This window comes from Vicia villosa, linkage group LG1 (genome assembly GCF_029867415.1).
Source record: "Vicia villosa cultivar HV-30 ecotype Madison, WI linkage group LG1, Vvil1.0, whole genome shotgun sequence".
NCBI classification, from domain to species: Eukaryota; Viridiplantae; Streptophyta; class Magnoliopsida; order Fabales; family Fabaceae; genus Vicia; species Vicia villosa.
In genome coordinates, this window is record NC_081180.1 from 220,275,845 (window position 1) to 220,302,331 (window position 26,487).

At 35.5% G+C, this 26,487-nt stretch overlaps 1 protein-coding gene across 1 annotated transcript; it reads left to right on the forward strand.

The window, feature by feature from the left end:
* Positions 1–897: 897 nt before the first annotated feature.
* On the forward strand, positions 898–5,216 carry LOC131622806 (ervatamin-B-like). The gene is made up of 4 exons (XM_058893842.1): positions 898–1,466; positions 2,586–2,818; positions 2,913–3,053; positions 4,707–5,216. Exons 1-4 carry the CDS (start codon positions 935–937, stop codon positions 4,926–4,928), a joined length of 1,128 nt encoding a protein of 375 aa, XP_058749825.1. The 5' UTR covers positions 898–934; the 3' UTR covers positions 4,929–5,216.
* The last annotated feature ends 21,271 nt before the right edge of the window (positions 5,217–26,487 follow it).

Below are 26,487 nucleotides of genomic sequence, written 5' to 3' on the forward strand. Positions count from 1 at the left end.
TTTAAAGAGTAACAACATCTTTAAACCTTATAGTTCTTTCCATGAAAAATCTATTAGCAAAAATGGGGCTAGTAAATTGAAAAAACGAAACACCAACCAATTATGTAACAACATCTTTAAACCTTATAATTCATCGTGCAAGCCACCTTCTATTCTATTGCAATAAATATTTGCAATATAATGAGAACCATTGACATTTTGATTTGGAATATATTCAGATCTCAGATTGAACACAATAAAATAAGAAAATGCAGAAGAGACCCACGATACATCTATATTTTTTACTAACTCAAAAAAAAAAAAGATCTTTTTCATATGTAATTGTGGAGTTATCGTTGCAGTGACCATCACAATAGCAGAAATTCTTAAATAGACACAGACATAAGAATTTTTCCACAATAGCACTAATTTTCATAGTAATTGTAATATGAAAATTACTATGAAAATTGTAGAGGTTACTTGCATATGAAAAGTCTTCATAATAATTCCAATATAATGTTAAGTTTTTATCTTTTATTATTATTATTATTATTATTATTATTATTATTATTATTATTATTATTATTATTATTATTATTATTATTATTATTATTATTATTATTATTAATATTATTATTATTATTATTATTATTATTTATTTTATTTTATTTATTTAAAATGTTAATAGCCAATCTTAGGATCTTTTACTATAAAGTTCTGATTAGACAAATCCATAAATTTATTCTATGTATTAGTTTCTTTTTTTAATCCATTTTTTATATTAGATCAATAAATTGGATAACCATTGACTTCATTCATAATACACCAAAAAAACATAAACTATGAAGTAAAGCTTGACATCTCAAGTTATATTCTATAAATATGTGGAACTGACTTTTAAAGAAAACACATCTTTCCATACAAAGTTTTATCTTCATTCTACTTCTAATAAAAAATGAGGATTTCCTTTACCTCAAACCGATTTCGCATCTTCATCATATTCATCATATTCACTGTATGCATATGTTTATTCTTTGGCATTCAGAAAAAGAAACCACCACTTTTAAATAAATTCTCAAATTTTGAGATCCCAATTAATAACTATTCCTCTCTATCAGGTCTTAAACTTGATAAACTTCCTAATGATGATGATGTTTTAAAACTATTCCAACAATGGAAGAAAGAACACGGACGAGTATACAACGATCTAGATGAGATGACAAAGAAATTTGAAACTTTTGTTTCAAATTTGAAGTATATCGTAGAAACTAATGCAAAGAGAGACTCACCTCAAAGTGCTCTTCTTGGTCTGACCAACTTTGCAGATTGGAGCTTCAAGGAGTTCAATGAAACATACATGACCATGAAGAGTGATAACTTGACTATTGTGAATGATGATGTTCTTGAATTAGCTTGTAATCCACCTTCATCCTTGGATTGGAGGTTAAAAAGAGCTGTTACTTCTGTTAAGGATCAAAGGACTTGTGGTAAGTTTGTTGTGATGCAAGAATTTTTATTCTTTAAAATTGGTAAATTTGTGTTAGTTGATTCATTTCATATAGGGTCCGTTTGTTTCAGCTTTAAAAAAATAGATTTTTTTTCAAAACCGTTTTTCAAAATATTTCAAGTTTTTTTATATTCGTTTTTTCTAAAATGAAATACTAATTTTGATATCAATAACATAATCATACATTATTGAAAATCAAAATTTAGTCAAAATCGCAATTTTTTTAAAAAGTTGTATTTTAAAAATGATTTTTATGAAAATCTATTTGAAATAGCTTCAAAATTAAGTGATTTTTTGAAATTTTAATATTCAAATTTCTCTTCCATAAATAGATGAAATACTTAAAATCACATTTTAAGAATAACTATTCAAACAAAATTTTCATTTGAAACTTTTATAAAAAGTTTCTTTGTAAATTTTTTTTCATAAATAGGGCCCATTTGTTTTGGTTTTTTTTAAAAATGATTTTTATAGTGTTTTCAAATTTTGTGAAAAAAAATTTTACAAAGAAACTTTTTATAAAAGCTTCAAATGAAAATTTTGTTTGAATAGTTATTCTTAAAATGTTATTTTAGGTATTTCATCTATTTATGAAAAAAAAATTGGATATCAAAATTCCAAAAAATCACTTAATTTTGAAGCTATTTCAAATAGATTTTCATAAAAATCATTTTTGAAATACAACTTTTTGAAAAAATTATGATTTTGACTAAGTTTTGGTCTTCAATTATGTAAGTTTATGTTATAGGATGTCAAATTAAGTGTTTCATTTTAGAAAAAACGACTATAAAAAAATTTGTAATATTTTGAAAAACGATTTTAGAAAATCTATTTTCAAAAATACAAAGAAAAAATCTATTTTTTTAAAGATAAAACAAACTGACCCATATGTAACATTATAAAAATCATTTTTAAAAAAAAAAACAAAACAAACGGGCCTTATACCCTCACGCACAAAAATAACACTTGTTTTGTAAAAATTTATAAAAATCAATTTATACATTCACAGTATTAGAGTATTTTAGCCTAACTCATCTTTATAAAATCGGGTTGTTAAGTGAAGGATGTCACTCTAATATAATTTTATTATTTTTATTAGGCAGTTGTTGGGCACACACAGCGGTAGGCGCCATAGAAGGAATAGTTGCAATTGTCACCGGGAAGCTCATCAGCCTTTCAGCGCAGGAGCTTGTGGATTGTGACCCTGTAAGTTTAGGTTGTGGTGGCGGATATTTGTATGACGCATTCAATTGGGTTTTAAGAAACGGAGGGATTGCAAGGGATAGTAAGTATCCTTATACAGCCGTGAAGGGTGCCTGCAGATCCACACAGGTTCTTTATTTCTATCATTATTGTTATATAACTTCCATTGTTCAACTTCTTTTATTAATTTTATTTTACCATTTAGTGTGTTCATGAATTGTAGATTCCAAACAGTCCAACCAGTGCCATTTATACATATAATCATGTGAAGGTGTCAGATAATGCATTATTGTGTGCAGTTGCTAAGCAGCCAATTGGTATCTGTATTTATGCATCCGTGCCAGAATTTCAACATTACACAAATGTAAGTCTTTATTTAATGTACTTAATTTATGAAAATGAATTTACAGAGTAAAATAGTTTCACACTGACGCCTATTAAAAACCTACCTAACAATCTGTTATGTCATCAAAATAATTTTAAAATGAAAGTCTGATTTGATAGAATACACGCTCGTGATTGGTTGGTAGTATACAGATTTTTCTGAATTTAATTGAAATCCACTGACGGTGTAAAGTAGGGGTGTGCAAAAATATGGTTAATTGAACCATATTCCTAATCTGAATTGCATTGAACCACAAACAACTTGAACCATTTAAATGGTTAATGAACTGAACCATATATTATAATCAATTCAGTTAACCAAATTTAAGTTAAAAACCAGTTTAAACTGTTTAACTAATTGTTTTTTAAAACATAAAAAAAGATACTTTTTAATTAAAAATCTGATTTTTTTTTTTTAAATTAAGTTTAAAAATAATGCTACAATATTTTAGTTACTTGTTCACCAATATGATAAAATATGACAAATGTGATACCAAAAATATATAGATAATTAATTTATATTACATTTAAAATTATATAACTATAATCAATTATTTAGATAAATTAATGATAATTAGACCCAACAATTAAGAAAATGCATTAAATATTTATATAGAGAATCTAGTATCACCAACAGCAGAAGTTAAGAAGGAAGCATACTACAATTAAAAAAATGAATTCATAGTTGGAAGAAGTTTATGCAAAAGTGTTTATAAGAGAAAAAAAATTATGGAAAAGTATTTATATAAACAATTGCACATACCCTTACTTGTGTTGCTTGTAAAACCAGAAAAAATTCACTTCATGAACCGGAAGAACCAATGAAAAACGTAATTAAAAACAAATTTCAGCTTGCATGTTATAATCTATAAACTATTTATATACTGCAGTTGAAGAGCATCGTTCCACTGCACTGATATTCTATTATGATTCTAAAAATTGATTTTGTAACTTTTAAATACAACACATTGATAAATCATTTTATATATATATATATATATATATATATATATATATATATATATATATATATATATATATATATATATATATATATATATATATATATATATATATATATATATATATATATATATATAAAAGCAATTTTGAAATAATTTATAAAATAAATCTTCAATCGAAAAAGAAAAATCTAATTTTTAACTACAAATTGGTTTTAAACTAGTTTATAACTAGAAATTGATTATAAACCAGTTTATAAATACAAACTAGTTCTGAACTAGTTTAAAACTGAATTGAAACTGTTTTATCGGTTAACTGATTTTTTATTAAAATGGTTTTCAAAAACTGAACTGAACCATTAATTTGGTTCAATTCAGTGCAGTTCATAAACCACGAACACCCCTAGTGTAAAGGAGTTTTACACTTTCGCTGATTCATGACGGTAAAATTTTATAGAAATTTGACTTTTTCTTAAATCTCATATAAAGTATCACTAGTGAGTGATTGTGATTCACCGATTGTGTAAAGTATTTTATAATAATAATTTTCATATTTTTTACATTGATGGGGTATATTCTATTTACTTTTTTTTTTAAAACGTCAATTCATTATAACCATTGGATTTTAGTGTTTTTATATTTGTTAATGAGGAATATGTATTCATTGGCAGAAAATATTTCAAGGTCGTGATTGCCCTGTGGATTCTACATATGTTACTCACTGCATGTTAATAGTGGGTTATGATTCTTATAAAGGTTATGATTATTGGATAGTAAAGAATTCATATGGTTCGGGTTGGGGAGTGCAAGGTTATATGTATATCCAAAGGAACACTGGCAAAAAGTATGGAGTGTGTGCAATCAATGCATGGGCAATAAAGCTAGTCAAATAAATGAGCATATGAGAATGAAGAATAAGTGAAATAAAAAATTATGGTTTTGTGATTCTAGAGTATGTTGTGTGGCTATACTTCATGTTGTTTGGAACATCTCAAATCTATTGTTCAAGGTTGTTAAACATCTTAGTCATCTGATTGTCTAAAGCATCGATGTACTTTGTTTTGTATTCTTGTTGTACACTATGTCTGGTTTGTTTTTATTGATGGCAAGGTATCTCTTGTGTTTGTTTCCATTTTCTCACTAGTTCTAGTAAAAAGGTGTGTTCTTAATTTTTAATTTTAAATTATCCGGACAAATCACTATAATTTTTTTTCACATCTGGTGTGAAATATATTATCTATATAAGCTAATTTAATTCACTTCAAAACAGACTGCGCTGTATGTAAGTGTGAAACTCTAACTTCTCTTGCTTTATCTTCATCTCTCAATATTTCATTCTAACTTTACAAAACTCCAACATAATTTCTTAAACTACTAGAAAAATCACTTTTAGTTACTGAGTTAGAGACCGAAAAGGCTTAAAAATTGGTCACTAAAACATTTTGCGACCATTAATTTTCCACTACACCACTTAACATCTATGGTTAGATTTTATATTTAAACATATATACAAATATTTTTATATAAATATATTATTAGTTAAAACAATAAAAAAGATGAAACTTTTAATAAAAAATAAAAATTGAAAGAGAATTAAAATGAAAGGAGATAGTAATATAATAAAGAAGATTAAAAATAGAAATAGAAAATAAAAAATATTAGTGATCGACACATTTCTAATATTCATATATAAGTTAAATTGTTTATAAAAACAATTTTTTTGCGATCGAATAGGCAATCACAAAATTTTGGTTTAAATCAGTGGCTGATTTATTTTGATGACTAATTTAATGACCTCTTAAAATTGACTCACGAGTATTAAATTTTGGTCACTACAGTGATAAAAAATTTCGGTAACTAAATTAGTCACGAAAACCAAAATTATTTGGTTACTAAAGCAGTCAAGAAAAGCGAGTTTTTTAGAAGTGTTAGTACTTTTACATATGTTATTAACGAAGAATTTATGGTCCATTGCCAAGAAATATATAAGGGTCCCAATTGTCCGGTTAATTCTACAAAATCAAGTCATAGAGGGTTATGATTCGGTAGACAATGAAAATTATTATATCGTGAAGAATTCATGGGACACGAGTTTGGAAATTGATAGTTATATGTTTGCAAAAAGGAACACCGGTAAAGAGTATGGAGTATATAGAATCAATTCATTATAACCCCATAACAAAATAAGTGATGAAGAATAAAGGTCAAAATAAGAGTTCAAATATATTCCATTTTGTGGATAAAGAATAAGTTAATGAAACACTTAAGTCTAGAGTTTGATGTTTGGGTATTTTAGATGTTGTTATGAACATGTTTGTTCCTCTGAATTCTAAAGTTGATGAGTATAAATAAATAAATCAATTGAAAGATTTTGAAGTTTAATGCTCAATAATGTTATATAAGTTATGACAATAAAATGGTTGGTACTATGTATTGATAAAATAATAAAATATCACACATATATAATATTATAGAAAAACTCTACCATCACGGTTACCAAAGGGCATCAAAATGGCTTACCAACCGTTGTGAGGTAAGGGGTGGTTGTATGTATGATGTTTTTCACCTTAGGCACTCGACCTTGATGACATGTGAAGTAGCGCGCTACCTACTACAACGGTGATTCCAAAAACCGTTGTGATATAATTTAAAGAAAAACATTTAACAACGACTTTTCTAAACAACCGTTGTGGTATATACACTGAGTTTATTATAAGTTATGTGGAATGCTCATTTCGCCAATGCTTACTAAACATATAAATTTTCATTCTAATCTAGAACATTATAATATGACAAATAAAGTTATAGTAGACAAACAAATTACACATTCAATGCTAGACAAGAATTCTTCAACTACTTATCCGTATTTTATTCTTTAATTTTAAAAACTTGATTTTGATGTTCCTAGTTCTTCAACCTCCGTTCCTTAATCTATAGTTCTTTTTGCAACATTTTATTTACATTGGAAAATAAGTTAGAGGTGAAGGAATGAGAGGTTGAAAAATAATAAGCATCCTTTCTACAAAACACATATACAACAACACCATGCTCACCACGGTTCAGTCCTACACCGTGGTGACATCGCTAAACTGAGGCGCTACAATTTTTGTTTTGATTTAAGGTTAAAAATTTATTAGTATATAACAATGGTTAAAGATCCAACCGTGGTGATACAATAAAGGGTTATGACTACGGTTAGAACGTTCCAATGTTGTGTTTCCTTTAACGTTAAGGCGCACCTTTTCTTTTTTATTTATTTTTAAATAAAAAACTTAAAGAGTTATGACTACGGTTGGAACGTTCTAGTGTTGTGATTTTTTTTTTATTTAAAAAATTTATTGGTAAGTTAAACTTTGGCGATTCTTTATGAAATTCCATATTCAACTAATATATCATAACAGTTTTGGGTATTGGCCGTGGTGGTATCTTTATAATATTTTAGACTTCTAGGTAGCTTGTTTCTTCAGTATCCATTTGTGTATTTGTCATTTTCGTCATCATCATCGAGAAGGTTGACAAGACCATCACGATTGTCGATGTCGAGGAGGCAGAGTATACCAACATCGTTGTCACCATCGAGAAGGAAAACAACAACAACAACGTCTTTACTAGAAGGAAGGAAGACAACACCAACACCAACAAAGTATTCTCATCATTTACTTAGTCATCACGTTTAAGGTACGTTAAATATTTACCCCATGCATTTACAGTAAACTTTATTTACCATTTTTGTGGTTGTTGTTGTTATTGTTTATGTTGTGGTTGATGTTAATGTTGTTGTTTATGTTCTTTTTGGTTATGTTGTTGTTGTTTTTTTGTGGGTGTTGTTCATGTTGTTGTTATTTTTCATTATAGAGGTCGGCCCTGTCGAGTTCTTCAAATACTAGCAAAGAAACTCAAACAAATGATGCTTCTGCAAATGAATATCAGACAAAGGATACTCAATCTGAAAGATCACAAAGAGGTGTCACAATGATGCCCCAGTTTACAAAAGCCCGCAACTTATCAAGGGACAATGTTTTGATCGCGTTTAATTCCTTCTATAGAGTAGATCGTTGTGAACATTACTCTACTTTTAAGAGTTATGTTGAGTTCCTTGGACATAGAAAAGCCAGTATATTGATAAAAGATTGGAAACAAGTGCCAGTTAAAATCAAAGATAACATATGGACAAACGTTAATGTTATTTCTATGAAATTATAATTGGCATGAATTTTGGCAAAAATAACTTGGCAACAACATGTTGAACAATATGCTTTAACTTATAGGTTCAACATGTCGAATGCGATATCCTATCCAGAAGAGTATGACTGGGGAATTAGAGATCATGTTGGTACTCAAAAGCATTCAGTTTTCTACATGTTGATACATTTTAGGAATGTTGAGACATTTTAGGAAACTCTTGATTGAAGAACTATTTTTATGGAGACTGTTAGCTGGAGATTTCGTTTAAGAGGTTGATCTTCGAAGGTTTTAAGTTCGAAGAATGATGGTTACTGATGACCATCTTCGAAGATTTAAAAAATGGCTACTGATGGCCATGCTTCAAGAAAATGTCTAAGTTGAAACGAAGGAGAGAAGTATCGAACCTAACACGGAGGATATCTTTGCCAAGACTTAGACATTTCGCGGAAAATTACATAAAGTACTGAAGCTTAATGTATTTCCGTAACATTTTCGAATATAACTATATGGCCACATGTCGAAAAGGACTTGAGCGGGAAGATTTGAATTGCGAAACAGTTTATGTAACTGCACATAGACAGATGGCATCCCCAGAGTTCTCGTGGATAACATGGCATTAGATTATCGTATGACCGTTAGGGTCAAATTTAGTATAAATAGGAGTCTTAATGATAGGATTTCGGGTGTTCATTTTGTACAAATCACTCACATATTGCTCAAGTATCAAGTGTTAAGAGAAAGAGTTCGCTGAGAAATGTACGTATGACACCACCAATTTGAATACATGTGTATTTACTTTTATCAAATGTCTTTTCGTTTTCTTTACTTTCCTTGTTTAAACTTTTACTTTCGAAGTCATTTAGTTTCATGCACATTACTTTCCTGCAATTTATATTCTTGCGACTTACATTCTTGCATGTTAATTTTCTTGCAATTTACATTCTCGCAATTTACATGTTTTCTTATTACGATTTATGCGTCGAAGTTACACTAACTCATATAACCAGCGTTATCTCGAATGATTAGTCATTTGAACATAAATTTCTCGAAATCAAAACAAACAGGTATGAACCAAATCACATCAATAAACCTTTCGTTTGACTATGTCCTAGGATCAATCTAGTCGATCCTGCGAGTAACCAAATCATATTTATTATAGTTTGGAGGACTAGCGATTGTTTACCGGAAATCACCGTAAACAAATTGGCACGCCCAGTGGGACTGTGTCAAACTAAGTGTTATTAATTAATTGTTTTGTTTTGTCTAGAAATTGTCAAGACCTTGTATGAACCTTAGGAACGGTAAATTAACCAACAGTGCAAATCCAGTTCCTAAACGAAGGTACAACAAGAAAATGGTCGTAGCGGCCAGTGCAGGGGGCGAAGAAGATCCCCCACAAGGATCAGGAACAGTAGCGCCAAACGCGACGAATGTTTCGACTTCCACTCAAGGAGCGCAGGCCATACCGGTTTCGACAAGATCTGAACCAGCGGGTAGTTCACAAGCCATGATTGAAAATACTACCACATCAACTGGGACTATCCAAATTTCAGTATCGACCACCGCTCCTCCGTTTGCAAGCACAAGCGAGATACCACTCGTATCGACGAACGCTGCAAATTATTTATCTACCCCAGGACCATCATTCGCTGTAGATGGTTGGAGACAAAATATGCCATACGGGATGCCATATTCATACATGGCAGGACTACGAGGAACAGGGCCCACATACACTACAGCCAACCCAACGGCGTTTTCACCAAACATGGGTTCAGTAGGTCGAAGCGCACACAATACTGGTTTGTCGGCTCAGATTCCCCCTATGACCACTAGTACTCAAGCAGCATTTCGACAAGAAATGGATGCAAGTAACCAAGATATGGTAGGACTCCTTGCTAGAGAGTTATGAACAATCTTTAATCCAATAGCAGCAAGCATTACTAGGTCTAGCCAGGATAGTGCAGAAACATACCAAAGGTTATCATCGCAATTGGGACGAATGGCGGATTTTTTAGGAGTCCCACAAAATAGACGAAGGAATAACCAGTCAACCTACCAAGAAGAGGATCCAATTGTCAAACCAATCCGAAACATAGTACCCCCACCAAGGCCAAATCCATTCGCACAGAATCCAGCGGTCGAATTGGGAACTCAAATCGAAACGACGCAGACTGGCCAAAAAGCTATTCCTCGACAACAGCCCAGACTAGTTATGGTAGGGAGAGACGAACATCCTGACGAAGTTGTCCACAGAGTCAGGAGAAATGATTTGGCAACAGAAAATAATCTTACTGCCATGATAGAAAGAATAATGGCTAATAACGGCTTTAATGCTGGATTTCGACGTCCAAATTACACATCTCCCATATCTGAATACATCATGCAAAGTGAATTGCCAAGAGGTATTAAGGTACCCAAGTTTACCAAATTTGCAGGGGATACTAGTGAATCGACGATAGAACATATAGCCAGATATTTAACAGAGGCAGGAACGTTAGCAGGGAACGAAGATCTAAGGATCAAGTATTTTCCTAGTTCATTAACGAAGAATGCTTTCATTTGGTTTACTACTTTACCCCCAAACTCCATAGATACATGGACACAATTGGAAAGATTGTTCCACGAACAATTTTACATGGGTCAAACAAAGATAAGTTTGAAGGAATTGGCTAGCATTAAAAGGAAGTTCACAGAGCCTATTGATGATTACCTAAACAGGTTTCGTTTGTTGAAATCAAGATGTTTCACAGTCATCCCAGAGCACGAATTAGTCGAAATATCCGCTGGTGGTTTAGACTATTCGATTAGAAAGAAATTAGATACCCAATATTTAAGAGACATGGCCCAATTGGCAGATAGGGTTCGACAGGTCGAACGGCTGAAAGCAGAAAAGGCTAAAGTGAACAAAAGTCACAAGAAAGAAAGAATATCCTATGTTGAAGTCGAAGACACTGATAGCGAAACCTTCGATGACTCATATAGCATAGAGGAGGTCGAAATAGATCTAGCTGAATTAAAAAAAGCACCGCCTTATGCTTGCAAATTACTTACCCCTGCCAACGGAAAAAAAATCCAGTAGAAAATGATAAAAGCAATAGATTTCCTAAGAAAACCTATACATTCGATGTCACCAAATGTGACGAAATATTCGATTTACTAGTAAAATATGGCCAAATGATAGTGCCTCCTAACTCTAAAATTCCTCCGTTAGAACAACGGAAGAAGCGAGGCTTTTGTAAATATCATGGTTTTGTAGGCCATAAAACCTCACAATGTTTTCTTTTCAGGGATCTAATTCAGAATGCTATCAAGGATGGTCGTTTGAAATTCGCTGACAAGACCAAAAGTCATATGAAGGTCGATACCAACCCCCTGAACATTGCTGACACCAACCTGTGTGAGCCATGTGACATCAACATGGTGGAAGTGTCTGAAGTCGAATTTGCTGAACCAGAAATGATGTCAAAGGGAAAGCAGGCTACTGAAAGCCTAAATGATGACGCGGTCTTCAATACTGATGTTGAAGCATCCCTCGACCCAGAAATGACCGACAATCTGGAAGAAAAAACTAGTGAGGCCACTGAAGACCTCAGGATGAAACTTCAGCAGATACAAATTTCTGAAGCCCCTCCAGCAGTTGTCAACATGGTAAATGCTAGACGACCTTTGTCTGAAATCGAAGAGCTGGAGGAATGGTTGACAAGGCAACAGGGAAATGTGGATATTTCACCAAAGGGCGAAACTTTGAAAGATTACCTTTGGAATTGCCACGAGAAGAATGGAGGAAAAATGCTGATGTGCCCAAGATGCTCTATAATGCTGAATCGAAGAATCCAAGCTAACTTCGAAAGGACCCTGAGAGAGAGATTGGAGCAGCCTTGGAGAGGCGGAAACCTACTGCTAAAGATATACCCAAGAACTGCGGAAAGTTTGGTGAGTTTCTTGGTCAGATGCCACAAAGCAAATACAGAAGTGGTGTTATGTCCCAGGTGTGGAGCAGTGTAGGATGAACTCCTAGCGCGTTCCCTCGAAAGGAGTTATTTTATCATGAACCGAGAAACCCAAGGTCTCCGTCCTAATATATATACGTTCGATGGCCTATAGGAAGCAAGGAGGAAGAACTGCGATGGCCTATAGGAAGCAATTCCAGACCTCAAATCGAGAGATGTATAGGCTTGAGAATTACAAAGGTAGAAATCCTATGTCCAGATCCCAATGGAGACGGCACCAGAGAATGAAGAAGGCCCAAAGAGAATACAAGCCAAGAGAGATTGGAGAGTCTAGCAGCAACCAAGTCCAACACCAGGGGGCAAAGTCAAGCAAACCTCTGGTAGAACACAGACTCTTCGAAGCTGAAAATATTTTAGAAGAAGAAGAAAAGATGCGGTCCAGTTCTTGGAAGGAAGAAGATAGAATGACAAATGATTTCGATTCGGATGGAGTATCATCTCTCAACTTGATATGCAATGTAACGCTCGGAAAAATAAGTATATGCTTAATTTGGACGTTTGTGACATCTATTGGAATTTTACCGTTTTTGGAGTCGTTTCAGTCGGTATTAGTTCGGGATGGCGGACTAATATTTAATTGAAGGTTTTCATATTTTTGGTACTAGAAATATCATTAAGGTAATATTCCGCGTTTTGGGGCGTTTGAACGATATTTGAGCGTAGGGGCATTTTGGTCATTTCCGCGGGATAAATATTTTCCTTATAAGAAGGAGATATTTGTGAGAAAGGAAAGAGGATGGAAATAAAAAGGAAAGAAAGAAGAGAAGAGAGGAAGAAGAAGAGCAAAGAGGAAAAACAAGAGAAAGCGGAGGATTCTCAACCGAATCGATTGCCGATCGTCACAATAGCAAGGTAAGGGGGTGAATCTAATTTATCTTGGATGTATGATTCTTATAGTCTTGTTCTTGTTCTTGTTCTTGTTTATTTCTATGCTTGACCAACAATGGTGGATTGTGAGTTTTGTGAGTTTAGAAGTTATAAACATGATTTTGTGGTGTGTATGTGTAGTATGATGATAGATACCTTCATTGATCATGCTTTCTTTTCCATTTCTATGGCTTGATTGAGTTTGGATAAAAGTTAGGTTTTGAGATAGATTGATGAATCAACCATAGAAAGTTTGATGTTAGGTTGTTTCTATGGTTTGTATGTGTGGTATTGGTGTTATAATGATGTTTTGGAGTGGTTTTGGTGGGTATAAGAGGGTTAGGACCGTTCTGGTTCGTTCTGGTTTTTTCTGGGTTTACGCAGGTCCGCTGAGCGGAGGTGGGTCCGCTGAGCGGAGGTTCTGTTGCAGAAAAATCTCTGTGAGGGTCCGCTGAGCGGAGCTGAAGCGGACAACAGCATTTTCTGTTTTTCCCAAACTTTGAAACCTTGTAACTTTTGATCCGTAGCTCCGTTTCGTACGCCGTTCGAAGTGTTAGGAAGCTAGTTGGATGTTCTATATGATAGTATAGGCTTGGTTAGCTTGTTATTAATTGGTTATGGGGTGTTGTTGATGAAATCGCATAATTGTTTATATACGCGATATGATTGGTAAATAATCATAGTGCTTGGTTGCAATTGTTAATGATGTAGGATATAGTAGTGGTTGGTTGATTTTCATAAATGGTTTTGTGAACTAGTGCATGATAAATCATGATGATGTGTTGTGTGAATGTTATCGTATTGGTACGAGGAATGTGATTAGTTGTCGATAACCTGAGATCATGTTCATATGTGTTATGTATTAATGAATGTTCATTCTTGATATGTGACGATGTTTGGTTGTTTGTTATTAACATGATGTGTGGCCTTATGGCAAGTAATTGTTGTTATGAGAATGATGTATTATCATTGTTGAATTGTTGTTATTACAACTCGTTGATGATGTATTGATGGAGTTGTGGGCCAATGGCCAATATTAATTTGATGTGATGCAATTATGCGATCATTTATGCCGATGTGGCTAGTATGTTTTTACGGTGAATGTGTGCTGTGTGCTTATTAATGCCTGTGTGGTAATTATGGTGTGATATAATTGATAACGATGTTATTAATTGGTGATGTATCCCTTTGGATAGAATATAAACGGTGTAACGTGGGTATGTGACCGTGTTATATTGTTGATGATGTTGTTGTCGTGTAATAGAGTCATATATTTGCACAGCATAACATTTCAATACGTTAATGGCGGAATGCTATTAACAGGTGGCCTGAATTGGCAATTATTACCAGTGGGGGCTTAATGCTCGGTAAAAAGGTGTATTTGCCCGAGTGGCAAGAGGTCATCAGTGGGGGCTAAATGCTCGATGACATTTAGTCGTAGCTTACTGCTCGACAAAGGTGTATTTTCCTGAGGGAAAGAAGTCCCAGCATAATGCTCGGCAAAGGTGTATTTGTCATAATGACAAGGAGGAGTTTTACTCCGGATTTGGTACCACATGCATATGCATAGTCGAGTCTCATTCATCATTGTCTGTCTTTATAATTTAGGGTTAATAGGCATTCACCCCCCTGTAATATGAGCGTGTTTTGATTTACCCCCTCACCATTGCCAAAGGCAGGTTTTGGCAACAGTTTTTTTGAAAAAACCGTTGCCAAAAGGTAGGGAGGGGGGAAAAGCAAAATTCGCTAACATTACAGGGGGGTGAATTACTATTAACCCTATAATTTATGTTATCATTCATGTGTCACATTACTTATATATTGATTGTGGTTGAATGAGTGGATTACTTTGTTGTATGATTCTTGATGATACTTGTTGGCATTACTATAATTGTCATGCTTTCATTATGAATTATATTCTCACCCTTCTGCTGATTTGATGCTTGAGTGGCATCCTGCAGATTAGCCGCTTTGGAAGTCTTTTGGAAGAGGTAGTTCTCCAGTTGGTCTTGTCGGTCGCTCTGATATGTAACACTAGGTAGTCGGGAGTCTGTTGTTATTTATTTGTATATGACTCTTTTGAACATGTATATGTGATAACGTGCCATTGTGTATCGTAAACACTTTATTTTGGAAAACTCCTCTTTGAGAGTGAGAGCTATACGTATATATATATATATGTTCATATCTTCCGTGTGTTATGTATCATGTTATTGGCAGGTGTGTATGCTTTTGGCATCGGTGATGTCCGTTTGTTTTCAAGGTGTTTGTTTGGTTACTTAGTGTAACATCCTAATTGTGTTGTATGAAATTTTAATACTCTGATATTTTCTTGCCTAAATGCTTTGGGTAGAATTGGGGTGTTACATTAGTGGTATCAGAGCAGGTCGGTGTGTCCGGCCAGTGTTGTCTAATGTTGTTTAATTCCTCAATATGTGATAAGTGTGTGGAGCACTGTCAGTACTTGTTGTGCCTCTAGTCAGTTGTATGCAGGAATGGTTTGAAGCTAAGTGGGGGAGAAGATATGCTTCTCGGATATGTTTCAGTTGCAAGATGTTAGTATGCTATTGAGGGCAGCAGTACTAGTGTTGTTGGAATTTGTTGTTTTCTGAAGTAAAGGCGACTTGGACTTAAGACTTTGGTTGTTAATCAAGTCGGAGTGTCTCGGAGTATATTTTGGTTATTTCTAAGGAATGGAATTTAGAAAGTTGTGATGCTCTAACGCTACTGATGGACTATGAAGTTGTTGTTTGAGTAGCCTTGTGTGAGGTGTCGTTGTTGGATCAATGATTAAGGAAATTATTGTGGTAGACTTTGTTGTAGGAGTTATTGACGTTGTTGGAAACGTTTTGGAACTCGAGTGAAAATTAGGAGTATGAAGAGATGAGTAGGATCTCAGGTATTTTGTTTTGAGATATTGTTAGAAGTGTTTTGGTACGTAGCTACCGGACGTCGGTGTTAGCTGGTTCAGATGATCTTGAGAGATTTGTGAGTTATGGAATCATAGTGCTTCTGTGCTATGAGCAAAAGTTGGAAAAGAATATTATTAATGTTAGTACTGATAGTTTATACTATATTATGATTGTCGGCTACCTATTGACAAATTGAGGACTTGATCACCCTTAATCTCTTGTTGATAGTAGACGGAATCGTATTGGATGTGATAGGCTTATCTGGCTAGTTTGATAATATTGGAAGTGAATGAGTCGGTGCAAGGTGGTACGACGTTGTTTATGTTGTCGACGACTTTGGATGTTCTTGAGGAATAGCAATTGTGGGAATTATGGATAGTTGCGCATTTGTATAAGTGTTTCTTGAAGGTTTAATTGATTCATCGTCGAAAAGAGGAATTCTGTCTTGGAGTTCTGTTTTGATGGATTTAGTTCCTAGAACTATTGTTGTGTCGAGGGTTCCGTATCGGATGCCATCTTTTGAGTTGAAAGAGTTGAGGAGTCGACTTAAGGATTTCCTGAGAAGAGGTTTGTTCATTCGAGTGTGTCGCCGTAGGGTGCACGTGTTTTGTTGGTTAAGAAGGAAGGTTCTATGAGGCTTTGTGTCGATTTTAGACAATTGAGAATAGTGACAATTAAGGAAAAGTATCCACTTTCGAGGATTGATATTTTGATGGATCAAGTTGGTTTGAGCTTGTTTGTTTTGCAAGTTTGATTTGAGGTATGGGTATCATCAGTGTGAAGATGATCATGCTAAGTATTTGAGAATTTTTTTGTCCGTGTTGGGAAGAAGAAGTTGTTTGCTAAGTTTCCTTGTGTGAGTTTTTGGTTGAGTGAAGTGAATGTTCAAGGGGTAAGTGGTGGTTTGTGCTTTTATGCAAGTTAAGGTTTTTGAAAGGATTTATCTGTCACAAGATTTAGAGTTGGCAGTTGTTATTTCTGTTTGGGAAATTTGAAGGCACTAATATTCGGTTCTAGATTTGTGTGTGTAAGTGACTACAAGAGTTTGAAGTATTCATTTGATCAGGACGAGTTGAATATGAGAAACCATTGCATACGTCTATGTGGATGATTCGAGTATTGTGATTGTTGAAACAGTTGTGGGATTTGAGTTGGGTGTGTAAAGCTGTTAGACGCTGGCCTTAGGATCTAGAGGGGGGGTGAATAGATCGTTCACAGTTTTACGGATTTAAACAACTTTTCAGCGGAAGTGAATTCTGAATCGACTCGCGTCTATTCCGAACCACTATCGAAACGATTATATATGTGTTTAAAAAACCAGTCAAAGACTTGAAGTAAATGATAAGAGTATATGTCGCAGAATCAAGACGTTTCTCTTAATCAAGACGTTTCTCTTATGAAAATCAGATTAACTTTTTGTATGATGGACAATGTTTGCAATGCAGTAAGAGTGATAGAAACAAATATACAAACACTTGGTGATAATGATCAAATTGAAGGTAATTCAATGTGTGATGGATTGTGATGTTTATGAACGAACTTAATTCACAATCTTAACACTCGAATCGTTGATCAATTTGCTATTATAACCAAATATGAACAGAATGTAAATGAAAAAGTAAAAGCGACAAGAACACGATATTTGTTTAGGCAGTTCGTCGATCGTCCTCGCTACGACTACGTCTGCCCCCAATTCCAAATTGAAATTGGGTAATCTTTCATTAATGTTGAAAGTAGTATATACAAAGAAGATAACAAAGCGATAAACGATAAACCAATTATGTCGATCCTTTGAATCTTCTTCCCCCTTAATCTTGAGCCAGATCAAGGTTATCCAAGAGCTTCACTTTGATTCCCTTCTGCAGTGTCTTGATTCCTTGAACTCCCCGTTCCTCAATCGTTACACTCAGCCGAATCCTCAATGAACGCCTCTTGATAAAAACCCCCAAGAACCACCCGTCGTGGAGGACAAAACCCGCAGATTTTATTCACCAACAAACCCCACAAACCTTCACCCACTAGGAATCTTCAATTCCGTTCCATGGACGTTATCGAACTCATCACTAACCCGCAACGCAAGAATGATTATGTGTAATTGTGTTGGAGATGATGAAGAACGAAGATGAGAAGCGTTTGTGTATCTTTCAGTCGTTGGTGTTGCTTGAATAATTACCCTTGCACAATATATATGATTGCATAACAGTTAGAACCAAGAAAAACTGATTTTTGAACTTTCTTGATCAGTTAGGTCGACCACTTGTAGTGCTTAGGTCGACCTAACAGAGCTTGCAGAATTTTGCTCCCAGTTAGGTCGACCTGTTGAAGGAGTAGGTCGACCAGAATCCTCTTCTGATGCATTCTGGGGACATTTTCACAGATTAGGTCGACCTAGTTGATGTGTAGGTCGACCTAACAGGCTGGTATGTAAAATTCATCAATTTAGGTCGACCTAAATGATGTGTGGGTCGACCTAGCAGGAGTATATGAATTTTTCTCCATTTTAGGTCGACCTGGGTTGACGGTAGGTCGACCTAACTGCTGTTTTTCTGCATTCTTTTTGTTTAGCTTGTGTTGAGTCAACCTTTATGCATAGTAGATCATCCTGTGCTTTCATGAGTGATTAAATGCTTTGCTTTTCCGATTCCTCCTTGTTGTTTGGATGCTGATTCCTCCTTGTTGTTTGGATGCTCATTTGAGTTTGCCATACATCAAAAACATCTTAGAGTGTGATCTTGTATTCACATACTCCCCCTTTTTGATGATGGCAAACCAATAGTCAAAAGCTTTGGTAGTAAGTGACACAGGCTCAACAAGGCTCCCCCGTACATCCAGCATCTATTTCTCAACCAAGCAATCTCTCCACAAAGCTCCCCCGTACACTCAGCATCTATTGTATCTATCTCCCCCTTTGACAACATCAAAAAGAGAAACAAAGAGAACAGAGTAGGAGAGTAACAAGAGAAATAAAGAAATAAAGAGTCATAGAGATAGATAACATGTAAATGGTGAAATCATAAGAACTAATCATGTTTTAAAGAAAGCCAACAACATACATAGTAGTTCAAGAGATTAATAAAAGAAAACAGAGAGTACTACATCATATAATGTTTTTAACAAAAAAAAACTTAATGGCATGAAATGCAATGAAATGATGATATGATAAACAATATGTCCTAACGCCTGCCCCTTCTTCCTCTTCCTCTTTGAAATGTATGAGGTCGATCTTCTTCAACCTGTTCCAACAAATCCAGCACAGACATGTTAAGAGTGTTGAAGCTTTGGCTTAAGTTAGCATGGCGATGCAATGCCGTTTCCTCAAACTGATTCTGCCTCAATATGGAGTTGGATGCAAACGTTTCAAAATCGTTCCTTTGTTCCTGAACCAAGCCGTACAAAGATTGGTATTGACGTTGTTGTTCCTCATATCTATCTTGTTGAAGCTGCTGCATTGTTTGAAATTGAAGCTGTTGAGTTTCAAAGTTCTGCTGTTGTTGAAGTTGCATAGCTTCAAGCATAGATATTATGTTGGATTGATCAGGAGGAGGTGGAGCAGTGTATCCCCAAGGAATTTCTTCCTGTTGAGACGGAACATATTGCCAATTTGGATCCGTGTCATGAGCTATGTCTTCCATGGTTTGATCCTCATCATTTGCTATTTCTTGATCGTTTCCCTCTTCCTCATTTCCTACATTGTTTCCAAACTCCGTAGGATCATCATAGTTGTAGATAACCTTCCCTGTTCCTTTTTGAATGAGATAATAGGTTTTCCTAACAGGATTCCAATGATATCCCATAAGAGTCAAGGGGGTTTGTGAGAATTCTTGGGATTGATGTATGCGAGTGTAGTGTAAGTGATCAAGTCGCATACCAAAGTGATTGACAATTGTTTGAATGATTGAACCATAACACAGAGCTGTAGTTTTCTGTTTGACCTCATGAAACTTAGCAGCTAGGAAGTGAGGCCAGTGTAAACGCGTTCTATTTTGCAGCAGATACATGAGCACCACTTCATTTCTTTCAATTCTCGAATATCCTCCTGCCCTTGGTCGAATGATTCTTGAGATTACCCAATTCAAGAGCCTAGGATCTCGCTTCAAATGACCAGCTGTTATTGTTTCATTTGATCTGTCAAATACGGAAGGATCTTTGAGGATTGACTTCATGTAGGCCTCATGGTCATAGTTTCCCGGTACATCCCCGTCTACCATACGGAGTTCATCACCAACGATTGTCAGACCAAAGATACTAATCCAGACCCGTTTGTCAACAACATGCGACCTAGATCCCATTTTGAAACGGAAATTACAACCGTCCCCTTTTGTAAATCCTGCATAGAAAGCCCTAACGGTATTTTCACAGTACGGGGTATCACATTGCACTAAGGGATGAATATTTTGATGTTCAATTAACGCAGCGACATCAGGGATATGCATGTTTTCGACAAGATTTGGATCATAAGTATATTGCTTAACAATTTTCCTTTTCATCTGCCACTTCTCAAAGTTTTCTCTACAATCAGGATGAACAAGAGCACTTACCGGTTGAGATGATGAACTGGAAGCAATTTCTTTTCCTTTTCTTGATTTTGGAGGCATGGTTGGAGATGCTTTGAGTGAGAGAGGGATGATATTTTGACAATTTTGAGTTTGAGGAATTAGGGTTAGCCGTACCAAAAGAGATGAGAATGAGAGGGAATGCAAGAATGGAATGTTTTGAATGAATGATATTGGGTCGGGTCGACCTAACAGACCCAAATATGGAAAAATTAACGCAGTAGGTCGACCTAAAGTGAAGCTGGGTCGACCTAACAGAAGTAACAAAACAAATGACCAAATTAGGTCGACCTAAATTGTGAGTAGGTCGACGCAACTGGACCTTTTTAGTTTTTCTAAAGAAGCCTTTTATGTAGGTCGACTCAAATACAGAGTAGGTCGACCTAAGTTTCTTTCAATGATGAACATGCCTTAGAAATGTTTCTATATGATGTATTTTTGTTTTGTCATTTGCTTGAATGCACAACTATTGTATGTTATGAATGAAAATGATGAACACATATACATAAGTATTTGAGAAGAGTAGGTAAGAGCACATGAAGTCACTATAAGCATGTTAATTGATAGCATATTATAGCATCAATAAAATTTTTGGAAGTGAACAATAAACATGTTACCGCTTTCTCAATATGTAGGTGTTTTGTCATCATTGTGTGGAGTCTTCTTGTCAGTGTGCCATGCTCCTAGATTTGATGATGAATTGTTTTGATGGAATGTTTCACAGGTTGATTTTTGCGAAAAACTTATCTAGTATCGATTACTCGATGTTCTCCCGGATGCGGGACATAGTCCCAAACAATATTCTGCTAAGAATAGGTTTAAAATCTCTTTGCAATGCAACTTTGCCAATTTGCACATCAAGTACTGCGTCCTATGTGTTTTTCGGAATATCTGTATTTGTAATGTATCTCATACATTTGCGATGGCCAGGACACCTACATTTCCTTTGCCAAGTATGGTTCTTCAATCTGTCTTCATAGATGACATACCAAGATTGGTATGTCTTCCTTTATGTGTCTTGAGCACCAGCTGTCAAGGAACCACCACCGTTCGGCGATGTCAAGACACTTTTCCTGCGAGATTAAATTAGAGTGGAAGGTCCCCAATCTTCACTGGGTCCTGGATGGTGAGTACACAATTTGTTGCACTTAGGCAACCATTGAAATACTCCTTTAGGAACTAAAATTCTCCTAAATTTGCATTTTTCAATGGTATGTCCCTTTTTGCAACAATAATGACAGGTAATATGATGAGAATATGGAGTTTTGCTAGTTGATACTTTTGGTTCAAAAGTGTATTTACTATATAAAGGAGTATACGATCTTTTGAACTTGTTTGGATCAACCGCAAAAGTCACTTTTGGTTGTAGAGCCTTGTCTAACTTGGCTTTTAGATCTCTCACTTCTTTTTGCCAAATGTGACATGTCTCACAACCAAACCATGATGTAGGATCTATTTCAACTTTGTCCATTTGAATGTCTAACATAGATTGTTTTAAAGCTTCCATATCCTTTTCGGTTTTCTCAACTTTTGATTCAAGATATGAAAATATTTTCTTATTTGAGGCCAAAAGTTTGAAAGCTTTAATTGCATCTCTATGTAATTCTTCAAAAGCAAGTTTTAGTTGAGAATGAGATACCTTATCTACGAGTTCAGGTTTAAGATGACTTACAGCTTTCTTTTTCTTGTTTTGATGAGCCATGAAACATAGGTTTGCTGATTCTTCTTCATCGCTTGATGAGCTTTCACTAGATGAATCACTTTCCCATGCTATGTAAGCTCTTTTAGATTTGTTATGACCTTTGCTTTGGTTCTTCTCCTTTTCTTTCTTAAGATATGGACAATCCGGTTTGTAGTGACCGGCTTTCCCACAATTGAAGCAAAGACCTTTGATCTTTCCTTTGTTGTCGTCATCTTGTTTGAACATGTTTGATTGCTTTCTATAGTTGATCAAGCCTTTGTCGGAATGTTTTGCTCCATTTTTCTTTAGATATTTGTTGTATCTTCGCACAAACAGTCCCATTTCCTCATCATCGGAGTCTTCGTCATCACTTGTGTCACTATCCTTTGGCTCTCGTTTTGAGGTCTTGGAGCTCGAAGCTTTTAGAGCTATTGACTTCTTCTCTACCTCTTTCTCCATGTTCTTTTCTTTCTTTGTCCTCTTCTCATGCATGTCAAGGCATTTAAGATGCTGTTCATGTTCCTCTAGTTTACCAAAAAGAGTGGTAATGTCTAAAGTGTTGAGATCATTTGCTTCCTTAATTGCTGTAACTTTGGGTTGCCATTCCCTGTTCAAACATCTTAAGATTTTGTTAGTAGCAACTGCATTGGAAACAGGTCTATCAAGAGAATTTAATCGATTTTTCAAATGAACGAATCTCTTCTGCATGTTTTCGATGGATTCACCATCTTCCATGTGGAAGAGTTCGAACCATTGAGTTAACGTATTGATCCTAGCTAGTTTGACATCATCCGTTCCCTCGTGGGCAACTTGCAATGTGTCCCACATAGCTTTAGCTGATCTACAATGGGAAACGCGATAGTATTCATCAACTCCTAGAGTTGAGATTAGAATGTTTCTCGCTTTCCAATCGTATGCATATCTCTTTTCATCTTCAGCATTCCAAGTATCTTCTGGTTTTGGAACAACTGCACCAGCTGCATTTGTCATGGTGATCTGAAATGGACCATTGACAATAGCTGTCCAGATGTTCCTATCAATTGCATTGATATGGACACACATACAATCCTTCCAATAGCCGTAGTTTTCGCCGTTGAAAACTGGAGCTCTATTATGAGCCCCTTTAGGTCCGGAAGCCATCTTTCCAATAAGTGTTTCACGTAGCACGGAATAAACCAGAGCTCTTGATGCCACTTGTTAGACGCTGGCCTTAGGATCTAGAGGGGGGGTGAATAGATCGTTCACAGTTTTACGGATTTAAACGACTTTTCAGCGGAAGTGAATTCTGAATCGACTCGCGTCTATTCCGAACCACTATCGAAACGATTATATATGTGTTTAAAAAACCAGTCAAAGACTTGAAGTAAATGATAAGAGTATATGTCGCAGAATCAAGACGTTTCTCTTATGAAAATCAGATTAACTTTTTGTATGATGGACAATGTTTGCAATGCAGTAAGAGTGATAGAAACAAATATACAAACACTTGGTGATAATGATCAAATTGAAGGTAATTCAATGTGTGATGGATTGTGATGTTTATGAACGAACTTAATTCACAATCTTAACACTCGAATCGTTGATCAATTTGCTATTATAACCAAATATGAACAGAATGTAAATGAAAAAGTAAAAGCGACAAGAACACGATATTTGTTTAGGCAGTTCGTCGATCGTCCTCGCTACGACTACGTCTGCCCCCAATTCCAAATTGAAATTGGGTAATCTTTCATTAATGTTGAAAGTAGTATATACAAAGAAGATAACAAAGCGATAAACGATAAACCAATTATGTCGATCCTTTGAATCTTCTTCCCCCTTAATCTTGAGCCAGATCAAGGTTATCCAAGAGCTTCACTTTGATTCCCTTCTGCAGTGTCTTGATTCCTTGAACTCCCCGTTCCTCAATCGTTACACTCAGCCGAATCCTCAATGAACGCCTCTTGATAAAAACCCCCAAGAACCACCCGTCGTGGAGGACAAAACCCGCAGATTTTATTCACCAACAAACCCCACAAACCTTCACCCACTAGGAATCTTCAATTCCGTTCCATGGACGTTATCGAACTCATCACTAACCCGCAACGCAAGAATGATTATGTGTAATTGTGTTGGAGATGATGAAGAACGAAGATGAGAAGCGTTTGTGTATCTTTCAGTCGTTGGTGTTGCTTGAATAATTACCCTTGCACAATATATATGATTGCATAACAGTTAGAACCAAGAAAAACTGATTTTTGAACTTTCTTGATCAGTTAGGTCGACCACTTGTAGTGCTTAGGTCGACCTAACAGAGCTTGCAGAATTTTGCTCCCAGTTAGGTCGACCTGTTGAAGGAGTAGGTCGACCAGAATCCTCTTCTGATGCATTCTGGGGACATTTTCACAGATTAGGTCGACCTAGTTGATGTGTAGGTCGACCTAACAGGCTGGTATGTAAAATTCATCAAGTTAGGTCGACCTAAATGATGTGTGGGTCGACCTAGCAGGAGTATATGAATTTTTCTCCATTTTAGGTCGACCTGGGTTGATGGTAGGTCGACCTAACTGCTGTTTTTCTGCATTCTTTTTGTTTAGCTTGTGTTGAGTCAACCTTTATGCATAGTAGATCATCCTGTGCTTTCATGAGTGATTAAATGCTTTGCTTTTCCGTTTCCTCCTTGTTCTTTGGATGCTGATTCCTCCTTGTTGTTTGGATGCTCATTTGAGTTTGCCATACATCAAAAACATCTTAGAGTGTGATCTTGTATTCACAAAAGCGACTTCTTCAGGTGTTGAACTTTTATGTGAAAGCTTACTTATGGTATTCTTGATGAGATTAGAAAAGGTCAGGAATCAGATTTGAATGGGTTGATATGATGACATTTATTAGTCAAAGATAAAGATGGTGATCTTCGGATTGATAAGAGCAATGTCATGGGATGTCATGATCAAGGTTGTATTCCTAATGTTTGGATTTGAAAAAGGACTTTGGATGAGGTGCGTCGTAGTGATTTGAGTATTCATCCTGACGTACTAAGATATATCAAGATTTGAGAAGGTCATTTTTAGTGGCAAGGTAATGAAGAAGGATATGAAGGGATTTGTTTATTTGTGTTTGACTTGTCAGGAGTCGTCTGGTTTCATGTAACTGTTATCCATTCCTGAGTAGAAGTGGAATAGCATTTCTATGGATTTTGTTTCTGGTTTGCCGAGGACGTCGAGTAATTGTGAGGCGATTTGGGTCATTGTGGATTTATTGACGAAATCTGCTCACGTTAATTCGATAAGAATGGATTAACTGATGGAAGTACTGGCGAGTGGTATGTTGATAAAAATTGTTTGTTGGTTTGTTTGTTTGCATGGTGTTTCGAAAGGTATTGTTTAGATTGAGATCCGAGGTTTATTTCTGAAATTTTGAGAAGGTTCGCAAAGTACTTTGGGTACGAAGTTGCGTTTGAGTTTGGCGTATCATCCTCAAACGGATGGTCAGACTGAGAGGACGGTTTGGTCACTTAAGGATCTATGAGGGCTTGTGTTGTGAAACAAGGATGTGTTTGGATTAGCTTTTTGCCTTTGATTGGATAATACAAAGACTTTTGTCTGGTGTGCAAACTGACACAGCATATTAAGAGGTTGAGTATGTTAAGAGAGAACAATGAGTTTCTGGTGAATACTAGAAGGAGTTGGAAGTTGGTTATGAAATTGGTAAATCTGTTTGTTGTGGGAAATCAGAGTGCGCATCGGAAGCGTGAAATGACGCGGTTCGTATGTGCGTGTGTGAATTGTTAGAGTTCAAATTGTGGACAGTGGATGTGGTAGGAATGATAAGACCACCATATGTTTTGGTTACATGTTTGACTGCTATGTCTTGGCATGGTTGTGTGGATGTTGTGCGACCGGGTTGTTGGTATTCTAGTTTTGCTGAGGATGTTCAGAAGCTGTATATGTCTTGGAACTTTATGTCCTTATCTAAGATGATGTCTCGTTTCCATGGTGATGGTTCGAGTACATGTAGCTAATTCCTTGGATGGGGGATTAGAGGTGTGTTGCCTTTGATGATGGTAACAATATGGTTGCGGTTTGGTTGACAAGTGCATTGTATGGGCATTCCGTCTTGTCCTTGTTGTCTGTGTCTTGGTTATTTCTTGTGTTTTGGTGTTAGTCGATGAGTGCATTGTATGGGCATTGCATCTCGTTGCCGTTGTTGTGTTTTGGTTGTTTTGTTTTTAGCTAGAGTGATTCGTTGTTTGGCGCTGATTGTGC